The 22,180-nt window shown below is 35.2% G+C and overlaps 1 protein-coding gene across 3 annotated transcripts; it reads left to right on the forward strand.

The window, feature by feature from the left end:
• Positions 1 to 148: 148 nt before the first annotated feature.
• Positions 149 to 20,323, forward strand: LOC138695005 (GA-binding protein subunit beta-1-like). 3 transcript variants are annotated; one of them, XM_069819285.1, is made up of 5 exons: positions 149 to 399; positions 2,136 to 2,187; positions 6,921 to 7,147; positions 10,854 to 10,929; positions 15,766 to 20,323. In XM_069819285.1, the coding sequence occupies exons 3-5, from the start codon at positions 7,121 to 7,123 to the stop codon at positions 15,990 to 15,992; spliced, it is 330 nt and encodes a 109-aa protein (XP_069675386.1). In that variant the 5' UTR covers positions 149 to 399; positions 2,136 to 2,187; positions 6,921 to 7,120; the 3' UTR covers positions 15,993 to 20,323. The 3 variants fall into 3 exon arrangements, with proteins under 3 accessions (XP_069675386.1, XP_069675384.1, XP_069675385.1); XM_069819283.1 differs by having other exon boundaries at positions 10,854 to 20,323; XM_069819284.1 differs by lacking the exons at positions 149 to 399; positions 2,136 to 2,187 and adding an exon at positions 4,842 to 5,003 and having other exon boundaries at positions 10,854 to 20,323.
• Positions 20,324 to 22,180: the final 1,857 nt, after the last annotated feature.

The following is a 22,180-nucleotide window of genomic DNA, read 5'->3' on the forward strand; positions in this document are numbered from 1 at the left end:
GTTATAGATGTAATCCGCTAAATTAGCACCGGAAATACATTAGATCTAGGGGAAGAAAAGCTGTATTGGTATGTTGACCAACTATAAAACGTCTTTGGTCACGAAGCTTGAGGCAGTTTTTTTTAATTTTCCGCGATACAGCATTCCAAGCTGCTATATAGCGACTAGAAGTACAGTACTACGAACAATAGAATGTGTCATATTTTGCATTGTTGTGAAGAAAAGGAAAAGTTGTGTAAACTGTGAAATGTTCGTTATCGATTGTAATAAATTTAATGTTAATGACTAAAACACAATCATTATTATAATAATGATATAGGACAAAGAGGAGACATTTGTAATGTTATAATTATAAGAAAAAGAGGCCAGAGTTATCTTTCTTCCGAAAGCTCCAGCAAGGTGAGTATATAAAACATTGTATGTATTTAATATTTCAATAATGGAGGGAAGAAGTTAATTTGGAACGTGCATTCGACACAACACTCTCCTATCACGCCTCGGAGCACTTCCTCCTCTCTCTCTCTCTCTTTTTTTTTAATGTAAGACTGGAACAAGATGCGGAAGCAGTTCGTGTATCTCCGGATGACGTCATTGACCGCGACGTTTGAATAGACATCTGCAACCGCTACGATGTTGTCTCCATCTCCGAGAAACAATGTCCTAATTACCGCAAATAATATAAGCTATGAAGAAATAAAAGCTTTCATAGAGAAAGTGAAATTGTGGGAGTCAATTTACCACTTCATTAATCTAATTGTTAACTAATTTGAATCAAGGCCAGTAACAAATATAATGAAGTACTGAAGGACTTGAGAAAAGAATTTGAGACCAGATTTAAGATTTGAGTAGTTCTAATTTAAAATAATTGTGAATTTCTAAGATGTTTTGGTTATTGCCAATTATTGAAAACATTACGAAACGTATTATTTAACTATTATTGTAATTATTATATAATTATATTAATATTGACGTATCATAAGAATACGTACCTTAACAACCAACATGTTTAATTGTAATTTTATTATTACTATTTAATTGAATTTTATTTTATTAAATACAGTATAAACTTAAAAAAAAGACATATCAAAAACCATTTACTAGAAATGAACTATTGTTGTTTAGGCAACTGTCCGAAGAAAGGTCTGAAGCTCACAAGTGATACCAACAAGACACCACTTATGAGGCAACTAGGCCAGGAGATAATGGGGTAGAGTTGCCAGTTCCTTGTGCTTAAATAATTACGTAACATGTATAGTTGTTCATGCTTCAGATTTCTTTTTACTCATTAATATATAATTAGAAAATAAAGTTATTATTAACTTAGTATTATTATTAGGCTATTATTATCATTATTATTATTATTATTATTATTGCTGAAAACTACTTAAGAAATTTTATTCCTTCCGAAAACAACCGTCTATTGTGACAGTACAACTCAAAAGTGCAGCTTTGTGGAATTTCTCCCGCGACAGTTGCAACTTAGCTCGCTCATGCGTGTGACATGAATCAGCGATCGGCTATCTTCGGGTATTGCGCTTATCTCTTCAGCTGACTACGCTATCTACACTTGCTCTCTGTAACAATTTTTATGTGTTGGCCTTGAGACGCCTGACGTAGAGTGTCTGATGAGCTAGTAGCGGAAAAGTGGAAGGGCTCGTGGGCGGAGCTTCTACGTTCGCTATATTGCGATTTGCCCGTTAATTTTTCCAAAAGAACACAATAACAAAAGTATAATACATTTTGTCGTCTGTTAGGGAAGGGATCTGTGATGAGGTGGAAGTAGCATCCTAGTGGCTAGCAACTAGCAAGTTTAAATGTCAATGAATGCATAGTACTGTTGTTACGTATACATACAATTTCATCATTGTGTTTTGTTTTTCTGCATAAGTTGTAGTTTTCTGACACTTTTGACATTAATCGCAGAATTTATGGCAGAAATGATTGTAGATAACGATTGTGCTGATGCGATGGAATGTAGTGATATAGAAGATGCGTGAAAAAGTTGGTTGTGATACACTAATATCGGAAAAATCGAAACGAAGATATGAAGGAGCATAATATTATGTATGATTTTACTTCCCTCATGCCGTGCAGGAAAATTTCATAACAGTATTGTTTTTTCTTTGTCGTTACAGTTACAAGGAATTGTGTGGGAATTTGAAGTTCCGTGCCATGGCAACACTAACGGTAAGTTAAAAAAAAAAAAAAAACGCACAATCGTCCAAAAATATATTTTCAGCTCAATTTTTTTTCCTCAAAATTTTGCTGTAGGCCTACTGGGCCCATGTGACCCATGTGTAAATATGAGCCTGATGATGATGATGATGATGATGATGATGATGATGATGATACAAGGTAATTTAACTGACAAAATTTCTCAACAATTGAAAAACAAAAAGTAATCTATAGTTGACAGAAAGGAATTAAACACTGTCCAGAAAAGAAGCAGACACAATAAAAATAACAAGCTTCAGCAGCCAGCACCTAATCTATTAATTACATACACACATACATACATAGTGTTCTGACCAAGGACAGATTTTCCACTGCAAACCCAGCATTATCCAATCTTTCCTATTTTCTGCCATCCCCTTAGTCTCCACATTAGATTCATATATCGTAATGTCGTCTATCATCTAATGTCTTCTTCTACCCCGAACTCTTCTCCCATTCACCATTCCTTCCAGTGCATCCTTCAGTAGGCAGTTTCTTCTCAGCCAGTGACCCAACCAATTCATTTTTCTCTTCCTGATCAGTTTAGCATCATTTTTTCCAACACAGCTTCATTTCTTATTCTGTCTGTCCACTTCATACGTTCCATTTTTCTCAAAATCCACATTTCAAATACAGTACTTCTATTCGCTTCTATTCACTTCGTTGTAATGTCCATGTTTCTGCCCCATATAATGCCACACTCCATACAAAGCACTTCACTAGTTTCTTCCTTAGTTCTTTTTCCAGAGGTCCGCAGAAGATGCTCCCTTTTCTATTAAAAGTTTCCTTTCCCATTGCTGTCCTCCTTTTGACTTCCTGGCAGCTGCTCATGTTACTGCTTGTTGTACCCAAAGTATTTTAAGCTTTCCACTTTTTAAGCCATTATAAATAGAGTCCTATTAGAGTCCCTTTATAATGAGAGCTGAGACATAGGATGGTCTCTTTCTGACTGACTTGAATCAATTTTATTATCATGACCGCCATTAATTTAATATAGATAAATCTAATCAAACACTAATAATAATAATAATACTTACTTACTTACTGGCGTTTAAGGAACCCGGAGGTTCATTGCCGCCCTCACATAAGCCCGCCATCGGTCCCTTCCTGAGCAAGATTAATCCATTCTCTACCATCATATCCCACCTCCCTTAAATCCATTTTAATATTATCTTCCCATCTACGTCTCGGCCTCCCTAGAGGTCTTTTTCCCTCCGGCTTCCCAACTAACACTCTATATGCATTTCTGGATTCGCCTATACGTGCTACATGCCCTGCCCATCTCAAACGTCTAGATTTAATGTTTCTAATTATGTCAGGTGAAGAATACAATGCGTGCAGTTCTGTGTTGTGTAATTTTCTCCATTCTCCTGTAACTTCATCCCTCTTAGCCCCAAATATTTTCTTGAGAAAATTATTCTCAAACACCCTTAACCTATGTTCCTCTCTCAAAATGAGAGTCCAAGTTTCACAACCATAAAGAACAACCAGGGATATAACTGTTTTATAAATTCTAACTTTCAGATTTTTTTGACAGCAGACTGGATGATAAAAGCTTCTCAACCGAATAATAACAGGCATTTCCCATATTTATTCTGTCTTTAATTTCCTCCCGAGTATAATTTATATTTGTTACTGTTGCTCCAAGATATTTGAACTTCTCCACCTCTTCGAAAAATAAATTTCCAATTTTTATATTTCCATTTCGTACAATATTCTCGTCACGAGACATAATCATATACTTTGTCTTTTCGGGATTTACTTCCAAACCTATCTCTTTACTTGCTTCCAGTAAAATTCTCGTGTTTTCCCTAATCGTTTGTGGATTTTCTCCTAACATATTCACGTCATCCGCATAGACAAGCAGCTGATGTAACCCGTTCAATTCCAAACCCTATCTGTTATCCTGAACTTTCCTAATGGCGTACTCTAGAGCAAAGTTAAAAAGTAAAAGTGATATTGCATCTCCTTGCTAATAATAATAATAATAATAATAATAATAATAATAATAATAATAATAATAATAATAATAATAATAATAAGTGTCGATGTTGAAGCTAATCTTACAAATTGAATATTTTTATTTAAATTACATTTATATTACAAGTTAATGAGAGACTGGGTCGATGAAACAATAGCCTTCCATCTATCCATCTCCCCCCTCGCCCCTCTCTCTCTCTCTCTCTCTCTCTCTCTCTCTCTCTAACAAAATGATATGCCTGATAAATATCTGTTACTTGATCCATCATGTCTTTTTATATTTACAGCCTTATAACACAAGATAACTTATCTTTTATAAGATGAATTCTGCAGTGCTCGGGAAAAGTGACACAAGTCATTTTCCACAAACCTTTTTTGATAATTTATTGATAACTTACGGAACATCTGCTCGCTTGGAAAAAAATACATAAGTATTCCTCCCATTACAATAATTCATACAGAAAAAAATCAAATCGACATAAACCAGTGTAAGTTGTCAATAAATTAACAAAAAAGGTTTGTGGAAACTGACTTATGTCACTTTTCCCGAGCACTGCAGAATTAGTTATCAAAACAGTAGCTTATCCCTGTCAAATTGTTATAAATATCTCTTTTCATTTAATCACTCATCTGCTGTGTGTCCTTGTGAGAATTCTCTGCATGCACCATCATCTCGGTTAAAATAGGATATCGCAAAATGAACTCATTTCAGTACTATGAATCTGAAGATTACAAGCAAGTAGTGCGTGCTCAATTACTGAAAGTGGTACAGTTGCCATGCACACCATAAGTTTCTCATAACCATCTTGGTGAGTTTCTTTTCTTATCAGGAATATGAAACATGAAATAAGAGAATTCATAATAGCCTAGGCCAGTGATGTCAAAGCAAGCACATTTTTTTACCTTGACGTCGTGCACGGGCAGCAAGTGCTAAGTATGGAAAGAGGAAGGGTTGTGTATATGAATAAGCAGCCTGTTGGATTAAGAAAACAGTGGTGCACAAACTTCAAACGGAACGTGAAATTTTATGTCGTTATTTTTATATGGCTTCTTTCTGTTTAATATTATCTATATTGTCTGTAAAGATTTATTAAATCTACATACTTAGACTTCAACAAACAAAATTTGATAACACAATCCCAAGGGAAAAAATGGAACTCTCTGCATCAAAATCCACAGTTAATTCCCGATTTACCACGAAAATCGTCTGTAGCTGCATTTAGATTGGCAACAGGCCATGATTGTTTGGCCAAACACCTGCATAGAATTGGAATATATCAGTCCCCTAACTGTCCATTGTGCAACTCAAACCAAGAAATGGATTTGGAACACCTCAAAATCTGTGCTTCAGTGGCTGGTCATGATAATATCTTTGAAAAATATTGGAGTGTAAGAGGTCAAATGACTTTATTGTCAAACGCCTGGCATTAGAAAACAACAACAACATATTGTCTGTAAAACAAAAGTACTAACACTGATTTCTTAATATTGCACTTGTGTTTTAAATCTTAGTAACATAATAGAGAGTTAAGAAGGAATCTTCTCTTAAATTCCATAGTAGTATAATATTATACTGTATTAAGTGGATGAAACATATCATTCATAAAGAAAGTGATATTCCAAAGAAAGAGATTGAGTATGACATGGTAAGGTGGAATTTATATTGATGGTATCTTTAGCCTTACAAAAGTAATCAATAAACTAATCAAAACAATTTTACAGTACAAAGCAAAGTTACCTAGGTACTGTGTCTCTTTTAAGTGTAACTAATATTCCATAACGAAACTCTTATCGCATTATGCTTTTAAGGTAATATTGGTGAGCAACTTCCTATCATCAGAATATTAAATTATTTTCTCGAAATCTGCTGAAGCTATAGAGCTGACATTTTTGCAACACATGGGCAGGTATCTTTTGCTTATGATGTAACAGTAGTTGCTTTGTTAATTGATTTCCTTACAAACAATTTCCATGCGAATATTTTCAAAATTTTCAATACACTATCTTCAGTAATACATATATACGGTGTATTAGATTTACGAAAACATTCTGTAAGGCTACTAAATAAATAGGCATATACCTGAAAATTTCACTTTTCTATACGAAAAGTTGAGAAAATATTTCTTTTGAATAATAAAATCAAACTTGTGAAAAATGAGCATTGAAATTAAAACTTACATTCTTATAATGCACTTATACTTCTCAGGAAAATCTAAAAATTAACATGGATACAGTTTTAATAAGTTCTCTTCCCTTTATCTATTGAATCAGTGCTGGCCATCCCTGAATATAGCTCGACCAAGCGGCATATACTACCTCTTTCGTCTGTCTCTTTCCTTTCAGCTGTAAAGCGCTCAGGCTCTCCTGGGCTCTGAAGTGTGCGCTTGCTCCTGTGGACATCAATTGACATGCCTGGCCTAGGCCTATAACTATTCATATCACAATTAAATTTATCCATATGCCATGCAGTAATAACTGTAGCAACGTTTAGATATGATGGCAATGTTAGCTCAGTTATAGTTTTTGTAAAAATGAAGTAAAAATAACTGTCTCCTCATTTTACAAAATTGTACTTGTAGACTCTTTCATTTCGTCCACTCTTATATGACTAGTAATTACTACTTTTAGCCAATAATATCTTTTCTTTAGTGCTCATATAAAAATGTGTCATTCATAAACAGACAGCAGATTTTGGGTCCTGATACTGAACATTATGTATACGTCAGTTGCAGGGAGGGCCTTGAACACACTGCTCCACTCCCTCCGGAAGCCAGGAGATATGACGTCTTATCGCTGTGTATGGACCGGAAATCCACTATCTGTTCATAAGTGTCGATTTGTTCCGGTAACAGCCACAATATAATGTACTGGTACTCAGACTTTCCACTTATTTGTAACATCGGTTCTGTTTATTGATGTTACTAAAATGAATCCTGGACCTATTCGGGATGCTGTAAGTATAAACGAATTCTCTCTTATGGAGAAGTAACAGTTTTATTCATAATGAAGTGCTGTTTCAGTTATGTATACTAATGAGTTTTAGGTTTATCCAGGTTTCCATTTAAATACATACTTCTATTAAGTGAAAAGTTACATTAAGTAGTGTCAACTTGATATAAAAATTGATATTGATATAAAATCAGGTGTAATGTAATATTTGTGGGATAAGCAAATTCATGTTACCTAGTCAACGATCTGATCAATGGTCATAAATTCTCGAAGAAAGTTCAGATATATTATCTGCCAAAATAATACTACTGGTACGTCTTTTTCCATAAGTCATGCCAACTTTATGATCATAAATTAAAGTTTCACAAGTCTAAAATAAAATAACTTTAAATCATGAGTCCACACCTGTGGAGTAACGGTTAGCGTGTCTAGCCGCGAAACCAGGTGGCATGGGTTCGATTCCCGGTCGGGACAAGTTACCTAATTGAGGTTTTTTCCGGGGTTTTCCTTCAACCCAATATGAGCAAATGGTGGGTAACTTTCGGTGTTGAACCCCGGACTCATTTCACCGGCATTATCACCTTCATCTCATTCAGACGCTAAATAACCTAAGCTGTTGATAAAGCGTCGTAAAATAACCTACTAAAATAAAATAAAAAAAATTAAATCATGATCCTATCTTCTGAGCAGTAGTTTGTAGAGCAACAATTATCAATCAAAATCATGACTATGAAGTTCTTTCATCTCATTAAAATAAATTATAAGTTATAAACTTGAAATTTTGGCCATAAATAAGGATAAAATCTATTGAGCATGAGCTCAAATATTTGCTTTTTTAATTGCATAAATATATTTAATAAGCTACCAATAAATAGGTTTAAGTCCTGCATACATAGATGGTTGCTGAACAGACCTTTCTATTCAGTTAATGAATTCATGGAGTGTGATGTAAATATTGTATTTTAGAAATGTAACCCTTTCTTTATATTTTAATTTGTCTCTTTGCATTTTAATTATTCCTTTTGTTCTTATATAAATGTGTTAACATACATCATATTCTGTTTATTTCTCAGTGTTTGTTTATTTGACTATGTATGTTTATTTGCTTATAATTATTTGTTTATTTGTCTATATTTATTTGTGCTAAGTTTGTTTGTTTGTGCATGTGTGAGTGTATGTGTGCGTGTGTATATTATCTAACCTGGCGATTTCATATCCAGACCTTGTACACTGGTTTCTGACAAATAATAATAATAATATAAAATCATGTTTGTAATCTTCATACTAAGTGGCGTGTCAGATATTAATGTAAATTTACTGAGTACGATGACACCATGCAGTGAATCATGTGCTTGAAAGAAGCAATCCTAATGGACTTCAACAATCATTTCAACATAAGAAGTTTGCACAATAAGCCTAAGGCTGTGGTGCTTGCCTGTGCTCCACCCCCCCCCCTCCCAAAAAAAAAATTCAGCATACACTTTGGATAAATTTTACCCCAACAGTATTTAAAAGCATTTTCAACAATGGCAAAATGGTTGTATTATTTTCATATTTATAGTAGGTACGTCTCAAACAAAGTTGTTGTGGCATATTATTGGTTTAGTTTAATTTTGTTTTCTGAGATGTAAGTATCGTTTTTCAGATTGGGGTGAATTTTTATCCCACGAGTGTTTTCAGGTACCTAAAGTGAATTTTCACTTTAAAAACCTCAGGGTATAACAGATTAGGGGGCTGTATTTACACTGATATTTCCAACTCAATGGCAGAACAAGACCCACAGCCACCGGCGTAGCTCAGTTGGCTCAGGTGTTTGCCTGCTGCTCCAGAGTTGCACTCGAACGTTGGCTGGTTGATTTTTTCCGAGATTTCACCCAACTGTAAGGCGAATGTGAGGTAATCTATGACGAGTCCTCAGCCTCATCTCGCCAAATAAAATACTATCTTGCTATCACCAATACCGTCAACACTAAATAACCTATTAGTTGATATAGTGTCGTTAAATAACCAACTATATATATATATATATATATATATATATATATATACGGGTGAATATTCTGAAATGGGCAAATATGAATAACAAAACTGGAAAAAATATATTATATTAAATTGTGTACTTTTTTCTCACATTGGTTACATTTGCTCCTATTATTGAAGATTCTGGTATCAGTTGAGCTTAAAAAATTTTTTATGTGAGATTTTCTAATTAAAAAAAAAGCCAAGGGATTGTTGTTATCTTTCCCTTACAGCCCATTGTTTAAGGTATCTTCTAAACTTCTGTACTTCAGATTTCACTTGTCTTCGAACATTTCTTTTTTCACGATCAGTCATATCTGCTATTTTCTTTCTTTTTTTTATATTCTTTGCCACAGTCCCTTTTTTTTCTGCAGCTCCTCTTCAGTCATATTTGCCCTCTGCCTACGTATCTTGTCCCTTTCATATTTCCTACTTTCATCATCAGACTTTTTTTCTTTCCTATAAACAATCACATGAAATAATATTCGAAGTTACTTTATACACCAGTATTTAATAATTTTATGTTAAATGAAACCTCATCCCACAATAAAGGGACCGACGTTACAGGGACCGTTGTTACAAATTAGTATAATTTCCGCAATAGTTCTGACAAAATAAATCGTTAAAAATATCATGGAGGTTAGATTTTTTAGTCGACAAACATTGTAATGTTTTGCATATACTACGAAAGTTTTGTATATACAAACTATATTTAATGCCACCTGGGACCGGTGTTACCAATAGAAAACATAACATTCAGTCATCAGTGATAATTTTTGTATTTTCCAATAAAATAAATTACGATAATGGACGAAAAGTTTTTCAACTGGCGCCATGTTAACCTCTCATCACTACCAACCGTTAAAATTTACCACATGAAGCAAAATTGTCTTTTGTGTAGCTCTTTTATTTCGAGGGACCGGCGTTACGAAATTTTTGGGGACAAACTTTACGTTAAAGTTGTGTCCTTTGAGAATTAAACAAACAACAATTCCTGTCTTTCATAAGTACCATATTTTAACTATTTATTTTTATAATCTTGGCCGAGGAAATAAAATCAAATCGAAACATTCCGAGGAAAACTTAGTAAAACAGAGTAAAATGTAGTTGGGGACATAGGTAGTTACATTTTGACGTTTGGACGTTATTTTCTAATTATAAATTTTAAAATTAATCCTTTTATACTTTGTTTCCAACTAAAACATGTGAGAGTTAGTTAATTAAACGCAAAAGTAATCAGTTAACATTTTCAAGAAACTCCTTAAATTAGCCGGGACATACATTTACCCATTTCAGAATATTCACCCATACATATATATAAAAATATGGAAGGTCTTAGCACTATGCTATATGAGAAGAAGAATAATGTTGAAGAAAGAGTGCCTGTGTATTATAAATAAATGCAAAAAGTTTAATGGAGTTCAGGAGCCAGTTTATTACCGCCAGTTGAACCACACTGACATAGATATGTCTATAAAAATTCGTAAACCGGATTAGCCTATGTTTCTCCAATTAATCGTTCATCATGTCCTCCCTATTAAAATGAATACATAATAAGACCTACAGAATATAACTGTGTATGGAAGTGCTTTCGAACAAATCTTCTCTGTTATTCATTACTATTTAGGCACTTAATCCATTAACTGTTATACCTGTACCCTTATACTAATTATTCTATTACTTATTTCCAGGCTTTCCATTTTCGATCTCCCGATCCAAAAAAATTGCAGGAATACTGCAGACGTCCAGGTGCAGCAGACATGGCTGGTGAGTTATTTGAAGTGAACACTGCAGCCATGTTGTTTCTCAGAGGAATGTTTAAGACTGATGGTTTCCGCATAGCTACAAATATTGAAAATGCTGGAGCCTTTGATGATCTAATTTTCATATTCAAGGACAATAACAGAAAAGTAGAGCAAACATGTTTCCTACAACTGAAGTACAAATCAAGCAAACCACTAACATTGCAAGCTCTACGTGCCCCACAGGGAGAGTTCAGTTTGCTTAAATACTACAACTCTTACTGTGAAATTAAGAAACATTTCTCTTCACAAGCGGAAAATGTTATGTTCGGAGGTTCATTTGATGACTGCAAATTCTTTATATATACAAATACGTATTTGGATTGTAAAAAGGATTGTGATATCACGAGTGTAGATTATTCTACAGAAGACCTTATTTGGTCTGGCACACCTTGTGGACAGATTATTACTTTTAAATCCCACAGTGAACTGCATGAACTGTTTTACAAAACGCTTGATTCCCTTAAGTCATATAGTTCTGAACTACAGAATATTTTAACGGACAATATTAAAGTTTCCGAGATTCAAAATAAATTGGGGCCATTTCAGAACTTAAGTAACTGCAGTCAATTAATGGAGGCTCTTAAAAATGGAAAAGATATCAACAAAATGTTAGAGGTAGAGGCGGAAAGAGTTGAGCAACAGCTCATCTTGTGGGAACAAGGGTCATGGGAGGAATTTATGGATAAATTAAAGATTTACACACAACAGGCTGCAGAGAAAGAACTTGAAGTAACAGTTATGAAGGATTTGGAAAGTTTCTGTGGAATATCAGGGACTAGAGCACAGGAAATGTTTTGTACGCTGAGAGATGGCATCGTGGAATGGTGGAGAAATGGATGCTACCTCCTAACCGACAGTTATGCTCCATTCTGGGATGATATAATGATAACTCATATCTCAGATTTATTGGTGCACATAAACAACAAACTGGCAAGGTTTTCAGGATTACAGTTCCACAACACAGGCGGGACGAATACCACAGGGAAAGTCACTCTCATTCTTACAGAAGGCGCAACTGAGCTGAGTTGTGTCAAATTTCATCAGAATTTATCAGCAGTAGGTCACATGTTGGTAGATGGGAACACTTTAAAAACACACCTCGCTGAAATCCTGGCACTATGGCGAAGAGGAAAGTGGTGTGAGGTACTTGTGGTTGACTGTGGATCTCGCATCGAAGATATTACTACACATCTGGGTCATGTGCTCACTGGCTCCCCAGAGAAGGAACTGATTCTAGTTGAAAGAAACATGAACTCTGTGATGAAACAGTTCTGCGAGCAGTTCAATGGTCAAATATACAACGATACTTTCTCATTAACTCAACTGGATAAGAAATCGCAGGATAAAATCTTACAATGTGAAGTTGACTTTCAAGGTTTCTGTGTCAGTCTCAGATCACTAATACCGGTATATGACAGCGAGTCATTAAACACTATAACTGCTAACATTGTGACAGAATTAATGACAGGAGACAAGAAGATGAAAATTGGAAAGAAACTTGCTGCTAGAGATGTATGCTACATCCCTCGCAAGTTTTTACGTAGGGAAATAGTTCAAAAGAGATTACTATTTTCTAAAAAAGGACATACAATATTCGCTGTGAGTGGAACAACTACATATGAATTACAGAAATTAGTGCCACGTGGTGAAGAGGTTCAGGAATTTTATAGCAGAAATGACAGTGTTCAGAATGGATGTAGATATATTTCTCCAAAAATAGGATGTAGATATTTTATTATTGAAGATGAATCAGATTTTAGTAAACTTTCAGAACACAGTAATGATATCCATTGGATTCACAAGGATGGAGATCAATTTCTATGGAAAAAATCGAAAGGCGACATAAATACTATTATACAAAACTTGGTGCATGAAGCAGAGTTCATTCCGTACAACAGTTTGAAAAGTATCACAGATCAGCTTCAGCAAGTGGTTCTGATCGTTGCAGAGCCAGGAATGGGGAAATCTACTGAACTTTCGCACTTAGCTTTGGAAACTAAACAGGCTGATTCTGCCACTTGGGTAGTTAGAGTAAATTTGAACGAACATACACGGTACCTTAGCCAGGATCAGCCAGAAGCAGTTGAATTATTGTTACGAGCAGAAGAGTTAAACACAACATTCCTGAAGTCCGTGTTTGTGCAAGAATTGCAGCAAAGAGGAAATATGATAGTAATATTCGACGGGTTTGATGAAATTAGTCCAGATTATTCTTTAAAAATAATAAATATATTGAAAGAGCTTACTGCTACAAAAATAAAGAAAATCTGGGTGACATCTCGTCCTGTAATGCAGGAAATGCTAGAGCAAGAATTATGTTCCCTTCACTTCATACTTAAACCTTTTACAGAAAATGATCAGGAAGAATATTTGCTCAAATTCTGGAAAGAACTGAATGTTTTCTTGTATGATTTGAAAGGCTTCATAACCGAATTGCTGAAAATAACTGAAAAATCTCTGGATGACAATTTGATTAGTTTCACTGGCATTCCTTTACAAATTAGAATGCTTGCCGAGATCTTTCAAAGTGATGTTTTTCATTTTGGAAAGACAGGTGAGATCAGACTTCCTGGTAAGATTAATTTGTTTCAGTTGTACAATAGGTTTGTTGATAAAAAGTGGGAAGTTTACTTCGAAAAGAATGAAATTGATACAACAAAGGTAGGGGTGAGTGAAAATTACCGGAATCTCAAGGACAAGTTCCAACAACAGTACATGTCTTGCGCTGTGGTAAACTTGCTGGGAACCGATGAGGTAAAAAATATTCCTAATTCACATGAAATTATTGAGAACAATAAAATTTTCATAGAGAAATTCAAAGAAGGGTTTGAAAAGACAGGAATAGTGGTTTATGTCAATAATGATAAGGCTTTATTCGCCCACAGAACAATTTCTGAATATTTTGCTGCTATGTGGTTTGCACAAAATTGTAAAAATTTAGGAATTTACTTCAAAACAAAACTTCTGGATCCAAATTTTCGCGTCATACGAAGTTTTTTTGATAATTTTCTGGCTCAGAATTGTGAGTTGCATATTGCTGTCTTGAACCAAGATTTAGCCTCGGTACAAAATCTGTTGCTGGAGAAGAGTGTGGATGTCAATACAAAGGACAAAGGTGGAAGAACGGCTCTCCATCTTGCAGTGATGAATGACATTAGTTTACGCAAGTACGATGACGGAAGTTACTATTTTGCTGTTTTGGAAGATTCCCATTATGATTTCTGTAACATTCGTGATAGTGTAACAAAGATGATTTTAACGCTTCTGTTAGAACACGGAGCTGACACCAACGTTGAGGACAATGTGCTGTGCTGGAGACCACTACGTTTGGCTGAAAGAATTCAAGCCTGGCCAATTGTAGATATTCTTTTGGAAAAAGGAGTTGATTGTAACGATATGGTTCTTACTAAAGAAAACATTAACAGTGTGTATGTGCAAGAAGTTTTGAGAGTTTCTTCGAAACATGGCTTGGTGCATCTTGTGTCATTTATGCTGAAATGTAGCATTGACGTTTGGTATCCCATTTCTCTGGTTAGCGAGTCATACAAATTGGAGCTCTTCATGCTACATTTATCTTCAGTGTATGGACAAGTGAGCCTAGTGGAATTTATCTTAGAAAATGTAAGTGATATTGACACTGTAGCTGGGATTGATGAGAAGACTGCTCTTCTATATGCAGCCGAATTTGGTCAATTGCAGGTAGTGAAGCTGCTAGTACAACGAGGTGCAAGCGTTAAGATTTGTGACAAGTATGGTAACACACCACTTCTGCTAGCTGCCAAGATTGGCAAATGGAATCTCATTCAGTATTTGCTGCAACTTAACCATGACCCGGCAGTTCAGAACATGTATGGTGATAATATAATGCATGTTGCTGCTAGATTTAGTAATGCTGTAATTGTGTCTGAAATTCTGGAGTTTGCAGAAGATATTATCGACACTCGTAATAGTAGTAATTTAACTCCTTTACTGGTAGCAGCATTGAAAGAAAAATGGAATATTGTTAAACTTCTATCGCCGTATGCAGATTTATCTGCATCTGATGAGTATGGAGAAAATGTACTTCACCATGCTGCCAAGAATGCAGACGCTGGGACTGTAAGTTACTTGTTGGAGACAGCAGGAGACATTGTAAATATTCCCAATATTAATGAACAAACGCCATTACTGGTAGCAGCTGCGAATGGAAACTGGGATGTCGCTAAATTATTATTGAAATATGCAGACATAGAAGCATGTGATATGTATGGTGACAATATATTGCATCATGCTTGCAGAAATGGAGACACCGAATTGGTGAAGTTCTTAATAAACATTAAATCTGACCTAATCGATTCTTACAACAGAAATCTATGTACGCCATTATTTTCTGCAGCACTGTACAGAAATTTGCATGTAGTTAAACTGTTACTAGACCACACTAACATACTGATTTGTGACACTGAGGGTAACACCATATTACATTATGCAGTTAGGATTGCTGATACAGAATTGCTGACTCTCTTACTTGACTGTAGGCCACAAATTGTTGATTGCTCTAATTATGACAATCAAACGCCTCTAATGGTAGCAATTCAGCATAATCACTTGAAATGTTACCAATTGCTAATGTGTTACGACCCTGATCTATCAGCTAATGATGACAATGGCGATACAGCATTGCATTATGCTGCTAGATATAATGCTGTATATGTAATGACAGATTTGCTAAGCTATGGGACAAACATTGATTATTGTAACAATAATCTGGAGACATCATTATATGTTGCTGTGAAGTATGGTCATTTACAAGTTACAGAGGTACTGTGCGAAAAGGGTGCAGATGTAAATGTGAAGAACTTCATGGCATTCACACCTCTACATATGGCAGCTCAGCTGGGTCACCTACAGATAGTCAGACTGCTCGTGGTGTTTGGTGCCAGTCTAGTTTCAAGGGACATCAACTGCCATACTCCTCTGGATATAGCTTCACTGAATGACAACCTAGACGTTGCAGAGTTTCTGTATTCGAATAGTCTTGAATAATAAGCATAAACATCATGGTTTAAACTACTGGATGTTCAGTTCAAAGTATGTCATGGCTCGCTGTATGCCGTCATGTGGCTAGCTGATGAGCCTAGAATTCAATCTTCTTACACTTCCACAGAGGCATATTACCTATGTGCCAGAGAAGTTGCCTAGCAAGTACAGCGTTAATTCTGAAGAGTACGTACTGATACGTACGGTAATGCCAGTAGTGGCAGGAATGTGAACTGTTTGGAAACACGTACTGAGGTGAGTTTTCTTCTTACTGTCGGGATATGGGGAAAGGGTTAAGACGATTATTTACGTATTTGTTGACATTAACTTGGACGGTCAACATGGACACGGAGCATTTGATTTGTGTAGTGGAATGTTGCCGTACGCAACCGATGATAACAAATATCCTGCGTACGACTTGCCCACACAAAACACAGTTCGATAGAGATTATGGTAGCACACAGACCGTACAGACCGCCATCTGTTGCTACGATGTTCAAGTTATACCATACACGTTCTCAAGTTCAGATTGAACGCCTTGAATAATAGGCAACTTTTCTGACATAAAATCTGAAACTCTCTTCAAATCGCTGACTCACAACAGTGACGTCATGACACACTTTGAAATGAACACTCAGTATTTATGTTATCTCATCTTTAGGATAATTCAGTATTTCCATCTTATCAAATGTCTTCCTCTATTACGTCTTACTAAGTAATATATATTATTTTAATGTACCGAAGTACATGTGATATTTCCATGCAGATATTCTGCGTCATCATACGATGAAAGAGTAATGGAACAGAGAATAATTCTCTCTGGCACTGGGATTTGAACCCGGGTTTTCAGCTCTACGTGCTAATGCTTTATCCACTAAGCCACACCGGATACCCATTCCAGTGTCGGACAGAATCGTCTCAGTTTAAGTTCCAACTCTTGGGTTCCCTCTAGTGGCCACCCTTTGCACTATGTCATAGATGTCTATGAACGTAGGACTGAAGTCCACATATGTGCTGAGGTTATGAGTGACTAGTTGGCCGGAATCCGACGGAATAAGCGCCGTCTTAAATCACGAAGTGATTTACGCATATCATATACATTATTTTAATGCACCGAAGTACATTATGATATTTCCATGCAGATATTCTGCGTCATCATGCGATGAAAGAGTAATGGAACAGAGACGATTCTGTCCGACACCAGGATGGGTATCCGGTGTGGCTTAGTGGATAAAGCATCAGCACATAGAGCTGAAAACCCGGGTTCAAATCCCGGTGCCAGAGAGAATTTTTCTCTGTTCCATTACTCTTTCATCGTATTACTAGTAATGTTGTTATTGTTGTTAACTAACGCTGAGTTCTTGGCAATAAAGCCATTATCTGTCTTGCTTTTCAATATTTCTCACACCCAGTGCGTTTAGAAGAGAGAACAGGACATTGCTGAAGATGATTCTGATCTATTTCTTTCTGAAGACTGAACAAAGTGGTGAAGAAAAAAATTCCAATTTTGTTCAAGTACTTTGGCAAACAGTCATGTTCTGTGAATACCGGTAATGGAAAAGATGCAACTGTACTTTTCCTTGGATACTCAGGAATTATATTTTGTTGTACATTGAAACACTCTGATCTTTTATTATTTTATATTTCGTGGAAATGGTATGTTGTTATAATATATATTGATATTTTGATTCTTCATTGTTCTATATACACTTTTAACACTTTTGTAATAACTAACTTTACAACTTCTTTACTGTGGAATATATATATATATATATATATATATACAGAGTGCGAATTAACGGGGGGATGGGGAGATTTCCTCCCCTCCCATTGGAAAGTTATCCCCCCTCATAAATTCATATTAACATCCCTGCCAGGGATAATTTCTATCACCCCCTCACAAAATATAATTGCTTTAATACGAGAATACTTTATAAAGTATAAAGTAAACAAAGAAAATAACTGATGTATTATCATCACGGCAAGCTGACAACAATCAGTAAATTAGGAATTATAAATCTTATCTTAAGCCTGCTCATGGATATAATTATTATAATGATCAAGATGCAAGACAAGCAACTCAGTGCGACCTAGCGTTGAGCATATCGAATGAGGATAATAATAATTTTATGTATGGTACTCTCTATCTAGGATTCTATCCCCCCCTCATTAGAAATCTTAATTCGCACACTGTGTGTATGTTAGAATTAGAAAAGCCCATTACATTCTTACCAGGCAAGGGCCTCCTACCATCGGTAGGGCAGCTCTACTTTTGCTCACGGGGTGAGTTAGTCCCTGAGGGCCCTGTGTGTATGTAGCCTATATATATATATATATATATATATTACTTTCTCGTGTTAATGAACTAGGTTTAAAGTTACCTTAGTTGACTAATTTCGGCCTGTAGGCCATCTTCAGTGCATTAACACTAGAAAGTAATATATATACTTTATATTTCTCAGTGATATAGTGTTAAAATTTGTGTAATCAAGTTGTACATTCTTTACTGTGTTAATTTTTTAAGAAATTACCTGGCTGACTAATCCCCATTTCAGTTTGGTTGATAGGCTTTTCCTCTCTACTCATTCTCTCTATCATCAGTGAAGGGGAAGATGGTACTGTCCATCTTAATAACATTCGACTTATTGACTTTCAACACAGTGACAAATTTTATTATTGAAAATGTTTACCAGTAAGTTAATCTATATTTCGAAAGTCTATACTAAGTGTTTATATTTCATTTTATTGCTGTTTACATCAACTGGTATATTAAAAGCTACTGACAACAAAAGATAAATGTTTTCTCCACCGCTAGTTGCTACTTTTCTACAGCATACACAACGGGACAATCTGCACTGTGTCGCTCCCCCTGACTTCATAATACAAACTAACATTACTTAATTTAATTAATTATTACTTGGAAATGTTGTAAGAACGACACTAAAATATACTGAAACATGTAATTGTCAAACATCTGTGTCATTGTATTTTATATCCACTAACGTACTTCATTTAATATTTTATTTTCCTGTGTGTACAGTTTGGAGGTGCAGGTATAAGAGGTAACAGCTACCGGTCTGTTACTGACGGACCCAGGGCAAGTAGAAGGGGAAAGAAATGCCTTCGCATCCTCTCAACTTGTATGAAATGTCGTTTAGTTTCAAAGTGTTATCCTTTATTGTCCAAAGCCTAGTCTTCTTATATTTATTATTAAATGACTTGTTTCGTCTTGATTCTTCATAGTTCTATTATACACTTTTAACACTTTTATAATCACTTGCTTTGGACAATGAAGTATAACACTTTGAAACTAGGAAATCAGGTAATTTCCTAAAAAATTAACACAGTAAAGAATATTAATGTTAATCAGTGATATATTGAGTTGAGTAATCTTTTAATTGTTGAAAATGATAAGGTAGTATGGGGTTTTGTAAGATTTTACTTCCCTTATGAGCAAGACGGTCAGCAGTTTCATTACCAGATAATCCACAGTCTGCTGGTGCCCACTGCAAAACTACCCTTTTGTTAAGCTTCATCAGATGGTGTATAATTTTCCAAAAATATATAGGGCTTTATTTTTTCTTTACGTGACAGGTTGGCTGGTATAAGTAATGGCTGCTTCAGAGCCATTGAATATATCAGCTTGTTGAAAATAAGAGATCTAATGCAACAGATTTTCAAATGTCAAATACATGGCTTCAACTTCATCAAAATTTGTAGCTCCATAACCTAAAGATTTATAAAACAAGAAAAGTGAACATATAGCACCAGCACCTGCTCCATTTTGGTTGGGCAGTAGGGACAATAGTGAAAATATAAAATGCAGATACTGTCTCATAAGTAATGTTGGTTCTGGAGCAACACTTTAAGATACGGTCACACGTCGCTACTTTTGCAGCACTGCAGAACAAAAAACAGGGCAACTCTCGTACTGCAACGTGTGAACAACGGGGCAACCCGAAAAGTAGCGGCTGCCGGACCTGCTGCCCACTACTTTTTCATGCTGCGCGCAACTTAAAAGTAGCGATGTGTGAACAGGGTTCTCAGGGTTGCAGCCGCAGCATTTTTGATATCGGTTTTGTTGAAACTTTTGGTGCGGTTGCGACCAGTGTTGCCACCCATATGTGCCAATGATACTTTTATTGTTTGGATATATTTTAATGTTAGATGTGATGAAAATAAATTATTTGTAACAGTTATTAAATGCACAACACAGTCTGAGCATATTTGCTGACGATATAATTAATTTTTTTTAATTTTCCGTAGCGTAATTTCAAACAGGAGGGTTGCCAACATTGATTACGTGAATATGCTGTTGGTTATCATTTAAGTATATAGGCGTTTTTAAAAGCTTCCTAGTAAAAATGACAATTTCTGAATACTAGCTAGGACAGAAAAGCAAATAATAGATAAGTACGCTTTCGCAGAGTTTATTAATAATGCGAACATAACCACAAAATGTATATTGAGAAGTCAACACGGAGATGGAAACCTGCAGCAGGACTGCGGCTGCAAAAGTAGCGCCTTGCGTGTGAACAGACTCGCAACCTCCAGTTGCAACTTTTGCTGCACTCGGGTTGGCTTACGTGTGAACATGACACGCAACTTTTGCAGTTGCAGTACAAAAGTTGCGCAGCAAAAGTAGCGATGTGAGACCATACCTTTAGTTGGAATGTGTTGCGACAATAAATTAAATTTGAACAACAATTTGAAGTATCACACTATTTTAATTAATTCTTTTTGCTGTCGTAAGTTCAAACACTTATCTAGATGCCAGTAGTTCCAACCAGTTTGAAAATGCGTTCGTACACCTGAAATCACAGATGGTTTGAAATTAGTTTTCAAACCATCACAAACTTGCTGTATGAACAAACCTAATAACCACAGTATCCTGAAAATTGCATTACTCAGGTGAAGAGAATACTTAAAATCTTACAAAGCAACAAACTTAAAAAAACGGCATTACAATCATATTTAAGTAATAGAACCCTGATAACTAAAATTAATAAAAAATTGAGTTAAAATTCAAAATGTAAATTCAGGCATGCCACAAGGTACTGTTTTGGAGCAATTTTATTTTAATATATACAAATAATTTGTTAAAAGGTAATTTAGGAAAATTTAGTGGCCGATATGCTGATGACACAGTTGTAATTTTTAATGGTTTAACCTAGATCAGTGCATACGAAAATGCTAATAATGGTATAAATGTTATTAAAATAGCTAGATGTTAATTTTCTTCCACTAAATGTATCCAAGACTGATTCCATTTGCCTTAAATGCCAGTGGCTAACAAAAATTAAGAGCTTGTGATAAATTAAATGTAATAATTGAAGCGTCGGCTGGAACAACGTTATAAGTTACATTTGGTAAAATTTACAGGAGCTGCAAAAATGTGTACATGTTCAACGTTGTTCTTATAAGGTAGCAATCTTTTGAGTGGACAAATTTCACGTACTGCATTGATGGACAGTTGCAAGCCAAAGAGTATAGCAAGGTAACATTACATACAACATTATTACAAGGAAACACGCCAAATGAAAATGTTGTTCCAGCCGATGCTTCAATTCATAATTAGGGGACAGATGTTAAGGAAATGTCATTATTTTTCTTTAATCTTTAAAACGATGCTCTTTAATGCAGTAATTAATTTTATGTTATAACAAAATAAAATATGTAATGTGTAAATTGCATTTTGCCATTTTTGTCCGACAATTTTTTTTTTTTTTTTCATTTTTTGGGTCATTAAAATTATTTTCTCCTATTCTCATTGATTTTTATAGCATTAAAAAGATAGCAATATTACATACAAATCATAGTGCAAAATCATCCTAAAGCAGGATATTTTATGTACTATCTTCAAGCATTATGCATGATATGAAAGCCATATACTAAAGGAAAAAATAAAAACTGTTACAACAAGTTTTGTTATTTTCATTTCTATCAATAAATGAAGCGTGCATTTCCATAATGTTGTAAGTGCCGAAACCGGGAGAATCTATTTTTTCACATATATCTGTTGTAGGTGCCCTGTTTGACAATATTACGAAAGATTATGAAGAAAGTGCTGCTCCAAATAATTATGTAGTGCGCTTTCAGGTTGTGCAAGTCACAACGTTGTATGTACTGTATGAAACTACTTTTGTTCTTATTGTAAACTTTACAAATTGGCACTTACAGCATTCTGGAAATGC

Source organism: Periplaneta americana, chromosome 2 (assembly GCF_040183065.1).
Source record: "Periplaneta americana isolate PAMFEO1 chromosome 2, P.americana_PAMFEO1_priV1, whole genome shotgun sequence".
Taxonomy (NCBI): Eukaryota; Metazoa; Arthropoda; class Insecta; order Blattodea; family Blattidae; genus Periplaneta; species Periplaneta americana.